This window comes from Nannospalax galili, unplaced genomic scaffold (assembly GCF_000622305.1).
Source record: "Nannospalax galili isolate Female #2095 unplaced genomic scaffold, S.galili_v1.0 scaffold432, whole genome shotgun sequence".
In the NCBI taxonomy this organism is placed as follows: Eukaryota; Metazoa; Chordata; class Mammalia; order Rodentia; family Spalacidae; genus Nannospalax; species Nannospalax galili.
In genome coordinates this window covers 1,363,768-1,377,468 of record NW_008331138.1, presented here as the reverse complement: position 1 = coordinate 1,377,468, position 13,701 = coordinate 1,363,768, and the positions used below count along the sequence as shown (strand labels likewise).

Sequence of the window (13,701 nt, the reverse complement as noted above, 5' to 3'; positions counted from 1 at the left end):
CACAGGGTGGACCAGAGCCGGTCAGCCTGCAGCACCGGGGTTGCGTCTCTTCAGCCACTCCCATCACCGGCCAGGCCATCTGCTCCTCCTGGTTATAGCTTTGCCGCACCTGCCCACCCCCACCGGGCTCACTCATCTCTGAGGAATCGGCATGATTGAGGGCCGGCAGCCTGGGCTACTCTTTCCCCAGGTCTGTCTGATGGAGATGCAGGACATCGCCTGTGCCACACTCATGCGGAACACGCCCATTTCCGGACAGTCGCCAGGCCTGGATTCCACCGGTTGCTGTCAAGGTCCAGGTCCCAGAACTTGCACTTGGGGCCTCATCACACCGACGCGCAGTCCCAGGACCTCCTGTGGCGCTGGGCTTCCCTCTTCACCAAGACCCTGACTCACTCGCTGGTGGCTGAGATGTTCCCCAGCGGGGGCTTCCTTAGATGGTCAGAAGGCGCTACTTCCATCTCATCTTTTAAATGTGGTCCACTCCTGCCTCTCCCTACTGCCTCCACCACCTGTCCCCTCCCACACCCACCCACCTACAGAACACCCTTAAGATAGGAGAGGGAACACCGAAATCGACTTAAGGCCGTTAAGCTCTTCGGGAAGTGGGGGTGGGAGGGTATGACGCTGGTCTCTCCTTTCACCCATTTCTTTTATAATCATCTTGCTCTGTTTTTATGAAGATCTCATCCTGAAACTTCCCAAAGGCCATAATAAAAAATAATCACAGAAACAGAAAAACAGACCCAGGCAGAAGAAATTCTTAGCTTAGTTGGCAACCAGTCACAAACTGAAAAGTTGGATTTATAGTAGCAAAACCTGCAAACAGGGGAGGGGGCGGCAGCTTTTACTGGGCTAGAAAGAACCAGAGACTGAGCCTGCAATTCAGCTGCATCTTTGACTGTGTGCTAGAACCCTTTGGGTCTGGTTCAGCAGAAGTGTGCCCAGCCTGTGGAAAACCCTGGATTCCTGCCTCAGCACCACAGAAACAGGAGTCAGTTAAAAACAGGCATGGGAAGCCACAAGATGGCTCAGGGAGTAAAGGCACTTGCCCCCAAATCTGCCAACCCTAGTTCCATCCCTAGAACCCAGGGTAGGAAAGGACTCCTGCAAGCTGTCCTGATCACATGTGCACAGTGGACTACATGCACACAAAGGGTTTGGGGCTCTGTGGCCTGGTATGACCAAATTGCTTCCTCCCCTTGGGGTGGGAACATATGTAGCTGGGCTGGACTTCACTGAGTTAAGCTAGGGCTGGAACAGAGCAAGGGCCTGACCTCTGTGGAGCAGTTGCCCTATCACCTCCCAAGGGATGAGAGCTGATGCCCTCACCCACCTGCTTCAGGGAGAGGTGGCTGCTCTTTGGGTAGTATAGCCTCTCCCTCATGTTCCCTATCCACTCTTTTTTTCTCATGTTCTAGGGATGGCCCCAGAGCCTCTCTTCAACAGCTTTCTTTCTAGATCTCCCTTGGCCTGCTGCAGCCCCACACTGAGCACTGGTGGCAGGCTCTGCTGGAGCAGTGCTGAAGTCCTGGCAGCAGCCAGGGAGGACAGACTTCAGGAGAGAGGCAGTGTGTGAGAAGCAAGCAAGGGGAACCCAGGGCTTGGTCACAGTGCTTTATTGAAGGGCGGGGTTTTGGCATCTGCACAGCTACAACCTGAGGACAGAAGACAGGACTGAGCGGTGAGCGAGGGGTGCCCCACACCCAGCCTAATCATCCCCCCTTCTGGTATGGGCCCCTTGGTTTCTCTTGGGGACCCTCTCTATCCCCACTCTGGATTCCAGGTCCCTGCTGGGTGACCCTGCTTCTAAAGTTTGGGATGGCCCTAGGACGGGCAGCTTTCACAGGGGAGGAAGGCTGCTCTGGGGTGAGGCAGGTCAAAGAGCACTCATAGGACCCACCCCAGCTGGCCCTGCAGGGGAAGCCCACTCACTGGATCTCCCGGAAGGCCCGCTTCTCCACCAGCTTCACTTTGTACTTTCGCTTGAACCTGGAAAAGGGGAAGAGTGTGGTGAGCAACCCTCAGATCCGCAAGGTCAGGGGTCCTGGTGTGTGGTCACCTTCCCTTCCCACAATCCCCTCCCTCTGGGGGTCTCACTTGGCTCGCTCCCGGGGTTCGATCATATTTCTCTTCTGGAAGCTCTTGAACCGATCCCGGAGGATGTTGCCTTCAGGCTGCAGGACAGAGATGGAGAGGGGCCTCAGCAGAGTCCCAGATGGCCTCAGAGTTCAGGTGGGGCTCAGCAGCCCCAAAACCCCCACCCAGAGCAGCCTCAGGAGCATCCCAACCCCAGCCTGCTCAGATCCAGTGCTGCCCTGGCTAGGCTCAGAGCCAAAGGCCGGGGCTGCAAGAAGGTGGCTGGAGCCCCAGGGCCAAGCCAGGCCCCAGACATGGGCAAGCCAGCTTCAGGAAGACCTACTAGTCTGGTGGGGCAAGGTGGACTGTGAAAAAAGGCCTCCTGAGGGCCACAGGCTCACACCAACACCTGATCTGTCCCTCCTACCCAGGACCCTGTGCCCTCAGCCCCCAGGCAATGGCCCAACTGGCCCAGCCCAAGGGCAGCCATGTTGTCGCCCACAGCCCCTGAGGGCAAGGGGAGCAAGGATGGTGTCATCACTGGGCACAGGACCCCACAGCACCCTGTCACCCTGATAAGCACCTTCAGAGTTCTCAGCGAGCCCGTCAACTCGGAGCTGAGCTGCACATCTATGTCGGGGTCCTGGTACCTACAAAACATGGGGTTGAGGGCTCTCAGGGGTTCAACTACATGGGGCCAGGAAGACAGCAAGATGTGTCACAGACCCTCCCATCAGGACTGGGCCTCACTTGAGCCGACCCAGCCTTCGGGGCTTGTCCGCCTCTGCCAGTCGCCGCATCCGCCGCCGTTCCCTCCGCCGTGCCAGCTCTGCCAGCCGCTGGGCCACCTGGGCTTTGATCCCACGCAGCCTGAAGAGCTCCTGGTGTTGGAGCCGCGCTGCCCGCAATGCAGTCTGCTGCACCCACTAGCGACAAAGGGCCAGGGCTCAGCCTAGTATTACCCAGCTCAGGGGCCTTCCCTGCCCAGGGCCCCTAAGTCATGGCTTCCTATTTGCTGACTACTAACCTCTGGTCACTCAGCAGCTGTCTTCTGCAACTGTCTCATCAGACACCTTGATCTACAGCCCCTCCACCTCTCTAAGGGAGCACCCCCAAAGGCCAGAGGTTCCCGTGGAGAACTCGGGAGACCCATGGGCAGGCATAGGCTCACAAGACAGGCACTCACCAGCTTGCGGGCAGCCTTCTCTCGCCGCCGCTGCTGCTCTGTCTTCTTTTCCATCCTCCTTTCAGCAGTGGAAGGGGCAGGGCCAGCAGGTGAGGACTCAGCCCCATCCTCCGCCTCCAGCCGCTTGACACAGCCCGGCTCATCCTCACTATCGGACTCCTCCAGTAGGCCCTCACACATCTCCTGGAACACAGACTCCTGGGGAGCAGGGTGGGTCATCAGGTGGGGCTGGCGGAGTCACATGGGGTCAAGGGTGGGCACAGATGGTGGATGGCCCACCTGGGTGGCTGCCTGCTCCTCGGTAGGCAGGGCCAGCTGCCTCTCGAGCTTCTCCGCCTCTTTCTGCCGCTGCAGTTCCACCTCATGCGCCTCTTGGAGCAGGGCCTGGGGCAGGGAGGGAATGGGAAAGTCTTAGGACTGCCCTCCGGTCTCCACTCCATGCTAGGGACCCAGCTCAAGGATCTGCCCTCCACACACAGCCAGCGGGGCTGACTTGCCCACCATCACCCACACACCACACTGGGTTCTGGGCAATGTCTCAAATAGACAAGTTCCCAGCCGGTGAGATGGCTCAGTGGTTAAGAGCACACACTGCTCTTCCAGAGGACCCAAGTTTGATTCCCAGCACCCACTTTAGACAACACACAACTGCCTGTAACTCCAGCTCCAGAAGCCTTTGGCCTCTGAAGTCACCTGTGCTGGCGCGTGCATGTGTGTACACACACACACACACACACACACACACACACACACACACACACACACGCAATTTTTAAAAAATAGACAAGTTCCATGGAAGAACAAGCAGGGCCTAAGATGGGAAGGAGGGACTGCTGGGAGCTGACAGGGTTATCTGCACCTGGTTGACTAGGCACCTGCCGCACACCTACCTGGTGGTCTTCAAAAGTTGGGTTGTAGGAGGCCCCGGCAGGTGTCACCTCCACCGCAGGCACCCGAGAGGGCTTGATGTGGAGGCGTGGTGGCCGCTAGAGGAAGACAGGGCCAGGAAGGCAGGGTGAGTCCCATGGTATGAATGTGCCCCAAAATGCCTACCCCCAATCTTCAATGGCCGGTGTGAGAATACTAAGAAGGCAAGCTGCAGCGGCACCAAAGCCCTCCCAGAGGCTTCACCCTGCTCCCCTTTCCGAATCTGGCCTTCCACCATGTGACACCAGGCCCCTCTACACAAGAGCCTGGGTACTCTTCTAGGATAATCTGTCTCCCTCACAGGAACAGCAACCCTACAGCTTATCAATCACCCTGAGTCTCAGGAATGTATTGTTGAAACATAAAGGGGTTGAGATGGCCCAGAAGATGCAAGTTTGTCCGACCAGGATGCTGGGATCCAAGGCTTGGGGAACTGCAGGCTGGCCGGTCACCTATGGATCTGGCACCTACACAGGGAACACCTGTCTTCAGTATGAACAGGCTCCCCACAGACAGGGCTCTGCTAGCCTCTCATAGGGACAAGCCACAGGACTGCCCAGGGAGAGGGGTTCCAAGCACATGTTCCAAGCTGGGTCTGGACACTTCCAGGTTCTAGCACACTGCCAGCCTTCCACTGGTGTCACTGCAGGGTGTGGGTGACCAGTGCTTTTCTGATGCCCAGTGTGGCCCAAAAAGTTCCCAGGTAGTTAGCCAGGTATGGTGGTGCACGCCTATATAATCCTAGCACTTGGGAGACAGTTCAAGGCCAGCCTGGTCTCCACATTGAGCTCCAGGCCAGCTGGGGCTACAGGGAGGCCCTGTTTCAAAAAGACTCAAAAATAAGAAAAAGAAAAGTTCCCAGGTGAAGATAGAAAATCCTGGAGCCACCCAGGATCTGCTAATCAGACCCGTGTTTTCACAAGAGCCTCAGGGACTGGCCCAGTGGGGCTCTACTTCCAGCTTTCTGCTCCTCAGATCTGGCCCTGTACTGGGGGTCCCCTGGGTGGCCCAAGCTCCCTCACATCCAGCCCTATTGAGTTTTGGAGGTTCCATCCTAGGAGTCTGTCCTTCCTGGGCCACCTCCGCCCCTTGACTACAGCATTCTCCGGCCCTGTACTTGAAGCCACTTGAAGCCTCTCTCCACCCAGGCCTCAAGCGTCAGGGGTACTGGCTTTGTTTTTTTTTCTGGCCTCCCTGAAGTCTGTCCTCTACCTGCCTCCCCCACAACCTCTCTTCCTATCATGGAACAGCAGCCTGACCTGAGCTGGCACGTGGACGTAGGTGACAAGGCCACCCTGACTCCACAGGGAGCAGCACTTGTCACTCAAACAGTGCTGGACCCGAGACTCCACAGCACCTGGCTCCCTGCAGCCAGGGTCTAGAGCTCAAGACATGACCATAAATTCAATGCTGCGTACACAGCACAGTTCACAGCAGTTTGCTCTTTAATCCTCAGCTCCCAGCAGTTTTAAGCAAGCTGTCACCCCATTCTACAGTTAGCAGACAGAATGGAGGCATCAAAGTAAGGGCATTTTCCCAAGATCAGTGAACACTGCGCTGAGGCAGGGACACAGGCCACTAGGATGATGGATTCCAAAGCGGGGCTCTGGCGGGGCTGCCCTCCTTACCCCACCATCCACACAGCCTCACCCTCACTCCTTTCTTCTTGGTCTGCTCCAGGAAAAACACATCCTGACCAGCCAACGGCCTGTCCAGAGGGTCTGCAGGAAGACGAAGGCAGCTGCAGAGGGCTCTACCATGGGGGACGGGGAAGGCACCTGCAGTTGGCTCTCTAGCAGGGGTCTGTGTGACCCCAGGGCCCCTTCCAGGCCCCATTCCAGTCCCTCCTCACTGCTAAAACTACAACAGTGAGACTCAGGCAAGGGAAGGAGACTCTCAGACCTAAAGGGACCTCAAACCCAGGCTCAAACCATATCTAGACAGGGTTCAGGAAGGGGGACAGACCCCAGGCTAAGGCAGGAGCCCCCGTGATCAGGAAAGAGGAGCACGCATGGGAAAGGGAGGCACTCAGGACTCTGCTGGAAGATCACTAAACCAAGACCTGTAGGGCATCCCCTGGCCACCGTGCTCCCGGGCCATGTATAATATGCACAGTTGGTTGTGGCAGTCCCATCGTACTGTCTGCCTGCAGGTTACAGCAGATCACTCACTGTCAGGGTTCCAGAGATCGTAGAAGGGCTGCTGGATGACGTCCTGGGGCCCAGGCCTGGCCTTGGGTGCAGGAGGGTTGAGGAGCCGGGCCTGCGCCTTGCGCACCTCCCTGGGCAGCTCACCCTGCTTCGCCAGCTTCTTCCATAGCTGCTCCTTCCGCCTGAGCTTCTTAGCGTTGGGGACCTGGTGTGCGAGGATGCTGGGTGGGGAGAGAATGGGCAAAGGGCAGCAGGTGAGGTGTTAGCCAAGCTCCCCCTGCTACTCAGCAGTCTTCCTCCAGGAGGCCCTACTGGGCCTGCCTCAGCCCAGTCCTCTTTCATGATCTGGCTCAGTACAGCATGGCGACACACTGGGTCCTGGCACCTCACCCCAACCTCGGCAGGATAGATCTGAGTTCAGCAGACCACAACTCCCACGCTCCTCAGGGTGGACTGGCCCAAAAGCTTGCCCCTCCCAGGGCTACACTAAGCCTACCTCACCCACCCAGAGCCCCCCCCCCGCCCCCACGTGTGCCTTGGCGTAGTCTTTTGTCCTGCAAACCACTCTCAGAAGCCCCAGTTGGGCCCAGTCTACCCTCTCAGCTGCTTCTACCACCCCCACACTCCTGCAGGGCCTGGGCTGAGGGGGGAGCACTTACTCTTTGGGGACAGGGATCTTAGATGGGTTCTCAAGGACAAGGTCAGCCCTCAGGGGTTTCTGGAGCCGCTGTGACTTCTTCTGGGCCTGAGTCCTCTTCCTGCTCCTTTCTGCAGTGGGAAGCAGAGCTGCAGCCTTAGGCTGCCCCACTACCATAAACCAACCCCCAACTTCAGGTCAACTGGCACCAGGTCACCCGACACACACCTGAAGGTCCCCAGACTGACTCTCTTGTATAAGGGAGGATACCCCATAAGAAGAGCCCAGAGGCCCAGCCCTGACCTTCCCATATCCTGGGTCAGCAAGAGGTAAGTTCTGTGATGGAGACACAGGAAGCACACCCACAGACCCACCTGGAGGGGTCAGAGATACAGCAGGGAAAGGACCACAGAACTAACAGGGAAGGGGCAGGTGGCCAGGGACACTGGGACTCAAAGAGGCCTCCTTATGGCTGCCTCTCAGCATGCTGCTTTCTACTTCCAAAGTCTGTCAGTTACAGCAGGAACTCTACTGTAAACACCAGGCTGGTATGGTGGTACAAGCCTGTAACTCCAGCACTCTGGAGGCTGTAGAAGGGTTCTGAGATTTTGGTCAGCCTGAGCTATATAGAGAGACCCTGGCTCTAAAAAGAAAACAGGCCAAGATTGTAGCCCTGGGGTAGAGTATCTGCCTAGTATGCACAAAGCCCTGGTTTCCATTCCAACATTGCAAATAACAATAGCAATATTCCATGAGAAACTGAGTGATGGACCGGCAAGATAGCTCAGCAGGTGAAGATGCTTGCTGCCAAGCCTGACAACTTGAGTTCGAGCCCCAGGACCCACAGGATGGAGAGAACCAAGCCCCCCTCCACACACAAATTGTCCTCTGACCTCCACATAAGAGAGTGCATGCAGACACACACCTGAACAGACACACATACATAAATGTAAAAACAAAACCAAAAAAAGCTGATCACTAAGAACTCACTTCCTTTAGAAATAAAACTTCAGAGTAGTTTGGCTCAAACCTGTAATCCTAGCATTTGAAAGGCAGAGGCAGGTAGACTGTGAATTCCAGAACAGCCTAGGCATAATGAGTTTCTAGCCAGTCTGGGTGCAGAATGAGGCCTTGTTACAAAACAAAACAAAGCCAGATATGGTAGAGCACATCTATGATCCCAGCACTCAGGAGGCAGATCTCTGTGAGTTCAAGGCCAGCCTGGTCTACATAGCAAATTCCAGGTCAGCTGGGGCTACAAGGAGACCCTGTCTCAAAAAGACCAAAAACAAAAGCAAAAATACTAGAAAGGGGACCATGAGGAGGGAGGATGGAAACAGGGTAAAATATGTGTGACAAGAAAGAAGGGGGGCCAAAAGGGGGGAAGAAAGGGAGGGGAAATATGCAGAGCACCGGGGGCAGGGAGGGGGAGCCAGGAAGAATCAAGTACAGTGATACCCTTATGAAGGTGTCTTGATGGAACCCATCTCTCTAAGACTAATCTAAAAAACTAGTTAAAAAAAGAAACAAGTCCCTGTGCCCGTACAGCTTCCGGGCTTCTAGTCAAGCCAGTCCCATCCTCGTTAAAGGGATCCTCTGACTCATCTCACAGGACACTAGGGTGCCTGCCTGTGAGCAGGGCTCTCATTGGCTGTCCCTCCAGACCAGACTCCCATTGTTTTCAGTTTTCTGAAGCAGGCTGCCCACTTTCAGTGTTTTTCTGACATTGCTGAAAGCGCTCTCATCAGAGCAATCCCTAACTTGCCCTTGGTCCAGACACTAAGTTCTGAAAAAGCCAGCTTGTCAAGACATGTTCCCTTCCTGCTGGCTAAAGCATCCTCCTGTTCTTGTAAGAGCCCATCTCACCAGCCCAAGCAGGTCTGCCTCTTGAAGGCAGGGCCTTTGTTTTTCTGCTGCCAATAGATACTCTGGCTTGCTGCTAACCGAGTCATCAAGGCAGGCCAAGCTCTAACTGGAGTCCCTGACAGCACCCAGGCCTGATTCCACACACAGGCTTGGATCCCAGCCACTTGAGAGGCTGAAGTGGAACTTATCTCAAGTTCAAGACCTGCCTGGGCTACACAAGAAGTTCCAAGAAGGTCCAAGCATGGACCACTTAGAGAGACCCTGTTTTAAAGCTTACCCTAACTGGAGAGATGGCTCAGAGGTTAAGAGCAACTGCTGCACTAGCAGAGGTCCTGGGTTCAGTTCCCAGCACCTACAGGCGCTACAGAGTAGCTGGTAAATGGCTGGAACTCCAGCTCCAGGAGACCCAGCACCTTCTGGCCTCCACAGGCATGCACACAGTAGTACACATACAGACAAGTAGACACACGTATTATACAAATGAATAAAATTTATTTGGTGGCACACGCCGTTAGTCCCAGCACTCAGGAGGCAGAGGCAGGTGGATCTCTATGAGTTCAGGGTCAGCCTGGTCTATGTAGTGAGTTAAAGGCCAGCTGAGGCTATAAGGAGACCCTGTCTCAATAAGACCAAATAAATAAAATAAGTAATTTTTTTTTTTTTGGTCTTTTTGAGACAGGGTCTTCCTGTATCCCCAGCAATCCTTGAACTCACTATGAAGACCAGGTTGGCCTTGAACTCACAGAGATCCGCCTGCCTCTGCCTCCCAAGTGCTGGTATTAAAGGCGTGCACCACCACACCCAGTATAAATAAAATTTTAAATTAAAAATATAAGATTTTTCCCAAGAAAAAACACCTTTTCCTGCTCCCAGGATCTTTGCTTAGGCTAATTATGTTGTTCTTTTGTGTTTCTTTCTTGGGTTGGGGGTCTGTGAGTGTACATGTGTCTGTGTGTGTGTGTGTGAGAGAGAGAGAGAGAGAGAAAGAGAGAGAGAGAGGTGTGTGGGGGGGGGGGTATGTGATGACTGGGTCTCATGTAGCTCGGGGTGCAAATTCCTGATCTTTCTGCCTCTACCTCTCAAGAGCTGAGATTATAGGCATGTGCCACCATGCCCTTTTGAAAAGAGGACAGGGATAGAGCTCAGTTGCAGGGTACTTGCCCAGTGCCCTGGGTTCAATCCTTAGTATTAAAAGAAAGCAAAAAAAAAAAAAAAATTGCTCTCTTAAGATAATCTCTAGCTTACTTTCCAACCCATTAAAGGTGCTTATTCATATTACAGATGACCCATTTGAAAGAAGCTTGCATTTGGCCTAGAGAGATGGCTCAGTGGTTAAGAGCACTGGCTGCTCTTGCAGAGGACCAGGGTTCAGTTTCCAGCACCCACATGGCAGCGAACTGTTTGTAACTCCAGTTCCAGAGGATTCGATGTCCTCTTCTGGCCTCTGTGAGCACCAGGCAAGCAAAACATGCATAGAAATTTTTTTGTAAGTTTGTACTTTGGGGGGACCAGTCTTTTAGAGACAGGGTCCCCCTGTACCCCCAGCTAGTCTGGAACTGGCTATGTAAACCAGTACCCAGGCTGGCCAGGTTGGCCTGGCTCTCACACAGATTGTGCCTGCCTCTGCCTCCAACACTGGAACTACAGGCATGTGGTACCACAAGCCAAGACAACTGCCGTTTTGACAGATCTCACCGGATTCAAGAGTCTATACAACCATCAGCCGAGGACACACACCACCCCACAAGCCCACCTCACCTTTTCCTTTGGGTCCAGCGTCCACAAAGAACAGTTTTTCATTGGGGGCCTCAGCCAACAAGCCACTGGAGGATGGAAACACAGACCATTAGGCAGATGTTGGGACTTAACCTGGCAGGGTTGGGTGTAACTCTCCGGACTCATTCTATCACTCCCTCGTACCATGAGGTCCTTCCAGGCTAACCTTAAAACGCACCAAGTCAGGGTGCATGCATGTCATTTGTGTTGACTTGAAATTCACATTTTGCAGTGCAAGCTTGCACTCCCAGTATTCGGGAGGCAGAGACAGGCGGATCTCTGAGTTCGAGGCCAGCCTGGTCTACATAGAGAGTTCCAGGCGAGCCAGGACTACACAGTGGGACCCTGTTTCCGGATCCCCACCCAAACAGAAGATCTCCCGCCCAGAGACCCCTGGACCAGAAGTCTGGGGGCCCTCACACCGAGCCGCAAAAAGCGAGGGCACGTTGCCGGAAGTCCTGCCCCGCGTACCCGGTCGTGCGCTCCTGCATCCGCACGTCCTCTAGGAACTGGTCCACCTCCAGCCCCAGCGGCTCCTCAGCAAGCCTCCGCCAGCCGCGCTTCTTGTTTCTGGGGCCCCGGCGCCGCCGCTTCAGTGCCGGGTCCACCGAGGTGGGCCGTAGCCCCAGGAAGCCAGAGTCCGCATCGCTTTTCGAGCCACGCTTCCCACCGCCGCGCTTGCTTCCCGCCGCCATCTTGTTAAAGGAAGCGCTCTATCGCCTAAGCATAAAAAGCCTGTTTGGAGCGTGCGCGCGCAGCTCTGCAGACGTCGTTCCTGACGCACTCCGGGTAGCAGCCCTCCCCCCCTTCCCTCTCCCCCCTCTTGCAGTTTCCCAGCGACCACATGGCGAAGAAACTTGGGCTTTGCTCGACCTGGGTGCACTTACATACATACATGCAGACAGTACAGTCATACACGTAAAATAAATTTTTTTTTTTTGGTCTTTTTGAGACAGGGTCTCCCTGTAGCCCCAGCTGTCCTGGAGCTCACTATGTAGACCAGGCTGGCCTTGAACTCACAGAAATCCGCCTGCCTCTGCCTCCCGAGTGCTGGGATTAAAGGCGTGCGCCACCACGCCCGGCTAAATTTTAAAAATAAAAAAAGGCTAGGCAGAGTTTTTCACGCGTGTAACCACAGCATTTCAGATAGGCAGAGGCAAATGCAGATGGTTCACTGTGACACGGAGGCCAGCCAGCCTGGTCTACATAGTTAAGTTCCAGCCCTGCTGAGGCTAAAGGAAGACCCTGTCTCATAATGAATTTGTGAATGAATAAATGAGTCTGAAGGTTGTTTTAATTTTATTATTGTGTATGTGTGTATATATATATATATAGAGAGAGAGAGAGAGAGAGAGAGAGAGAGAGAGAGAGAGAGAGAGGGTTCTCTACTTCCATCTTTACGTGGAGTCCAGGGATCAAAGTCAGGTTAGCAGGCTTGCTCAGGCTAAGCAGTTTTACCCCACTGAGCCATCTCTCAGTCTCCTAGTCATATTTTTATCGTTTTTTGTTTTGTTTTTTAGGTGGGGTCTCCAGCAGTGCAGGCTGGCCAGGAACTGGTCATGTAGTACAAGATGACCTGGATAGCCTGATCTTCCTGCCCCTCACCTTAATGCTACCATACCAGGCTCCTCCAGTGTTTGGAACTGGGAGTGTGGCGGGGTGTGACGGGTTTACAGGTTCTTGACTCTCATCCTAAGCAAAATGCTTTTCCCTGTTGTCCTGGACTTATGCTCAAGCAATTTTTGTTTTTATTTTGTGATCATTTCATACACGTATATATTGTATCTTGACCATTTTCACACACACACACCCTTGCCCTCTCATAGTCCCCTCCAGCTACTGTGGAACCACCCTTCTTCCCAACAAGTCCCCCTCTTTTTCATGTCTTTGTGATTATTATTTGGTGATGCACTGAGCTTAATTAGGACTGTGTCCATGAGCACAAGTGAGGGGTTCTTCACTGGATCAGAGGCAACTTAACCTCTGAAGAAAGACTCCTCCCCCTGCAATGGTAACTGCCAAGTAGTTCCTCAGGAAGGGGTGGGGTCAAGCAATTTTTCATGTCCTGTTTTTTTAAAAATATTTATTTTATGAGTGTATTGCCTGCATGCATGACAATGCCAGTGGAGGTCAGAAGAAGGCATCTGATCCCTTGGAACTGGAGTTACAGATGGTTGTTAGCCAACATGTGGAAGCTGGGAATCAAACCCAGGTCCTCTGCAAGAGCAGCCAGTGCTCTTAACTGCTGAACCAGCTCTCTAGCCTCCCCCCCACCTTTTTTTCTTAAAAAAAAAAAAGCCTGGCTTAGTGGCGTACACCTTTAATCCCAGCACTCGGGAGGCAGAGGCAGGCAGATCTCTGTGAGTTCAAGGCCAGCCTGGTCTACATAGTGAGTTCCAGGACAGCTGGGGCTACAGGGAGACCCTGTCTCACAAAGACCAAAAAAAAAAAGCCAAGAGGGGCTAGAGAGATGGGCCAGTGCACTGGTTGCTCTTGCAGAGGACCTAGATTCCAAAGAATCCAGTGTACTCTTCTGGCCTCCATGGCCACCACACACACATAGTAGTGTACTGCATGTGCGTGGTACACTTACATGCATGCAGCACCCACTTGGCAACTAATAGCCATCTGTAAATTTAGGGGATCTGACATTGTCTTCTGACCCCTGTAGAGGGTACTGCACATACATACCTGTACTTACATATGTGCATGCAAAATACCCATACACACAAGATAAAAATTTTTTAAAATTATTATGCTGTGGGGGGGTTGTGCATGTGCTGGGAACCAAAGTCAGATCCTCTTCAAGAGCAGCCAGTAATCTTAACTGCTGAGCCATCTCTGCAGCCTTGGTTTTGTTTTGTTTGAGGCAGGTCACACTATGTAGCCCTGGTGGACCAGGGACTCACTATGTAGACCAGGGTGGCCTGTGTCTGCCTCCCAAATACTGAAATTAAAGGTGTGCATCACCACTCCCAGCCACAAAGTGGCTTTTATACTTGTGTTATTTATTTAAAGATTATTATTAGATTAATGAAACTCATAAAACCCTTGAAGCTCTTGCATAGAACCTGAGTTCA

General features: G+C 53.6%; 1 protein-coding gene and 1 non-coding gene across 3 annotated transcripts; both read right to left on the bottom strand.

Moving 5' to 3' along the window:
* Positions 1-1,603: 1,603 nt before the first annotated feature.
* Nop53 (NOP53 ribosome biogenesis factor) lies at positions 1,604-11,344 on the bottom strand. 2 transcript variants are annotated; one of them, XM_008822242.3, is made up of 13 exons: positions 11,093-11,344; positions 10,604-10,668; positions 7,002-7,110; positions 6,364-6,563; positions 5,843-5,913; positions 4,156-4,251; positions 3,545-3,649; positions 3,266-3,463; positions 2,830-3,005; positions 2,663-2,729; positions 2,101-2,177; positions 1,936-1,992; positions 1,604-1,658 (listed from the first exon to the last, which is right to left on the bottom strand). In XM_008822242.3, the coding sequence occupies exons 1-13, from the start codon at positions 11,314-11,316 to the stop codon at positions 1,652-1,654; spliced, it is 1,452 nt and encodes a 483-aa protein (XP_008820464.1). In that variant the 5' UTR covers positions 11,317-11,344; the 3' UTR covers positions 1,604-1,651. The 2 variants fall into 2 exon arrangements, with proteins under 2 accessions (XP_008820464.1, XP_008820473.1); XM_008822251.3 differs by lacking the exon at positions 1,604-1,658 and having other exon boundaries at positions 1,932-1,992.
* LOC115068301 lies at positions 2,518-2,626 on the bottom strand. The gene has a single exon (XR_003847666.1). It is a non-coding gene; the product is annotated as a small nucleolar RNA SNORD23 (small nucleolar RNA).
* Positions 11,345-13,701: the final 2,357 nt, after the last annotated feature.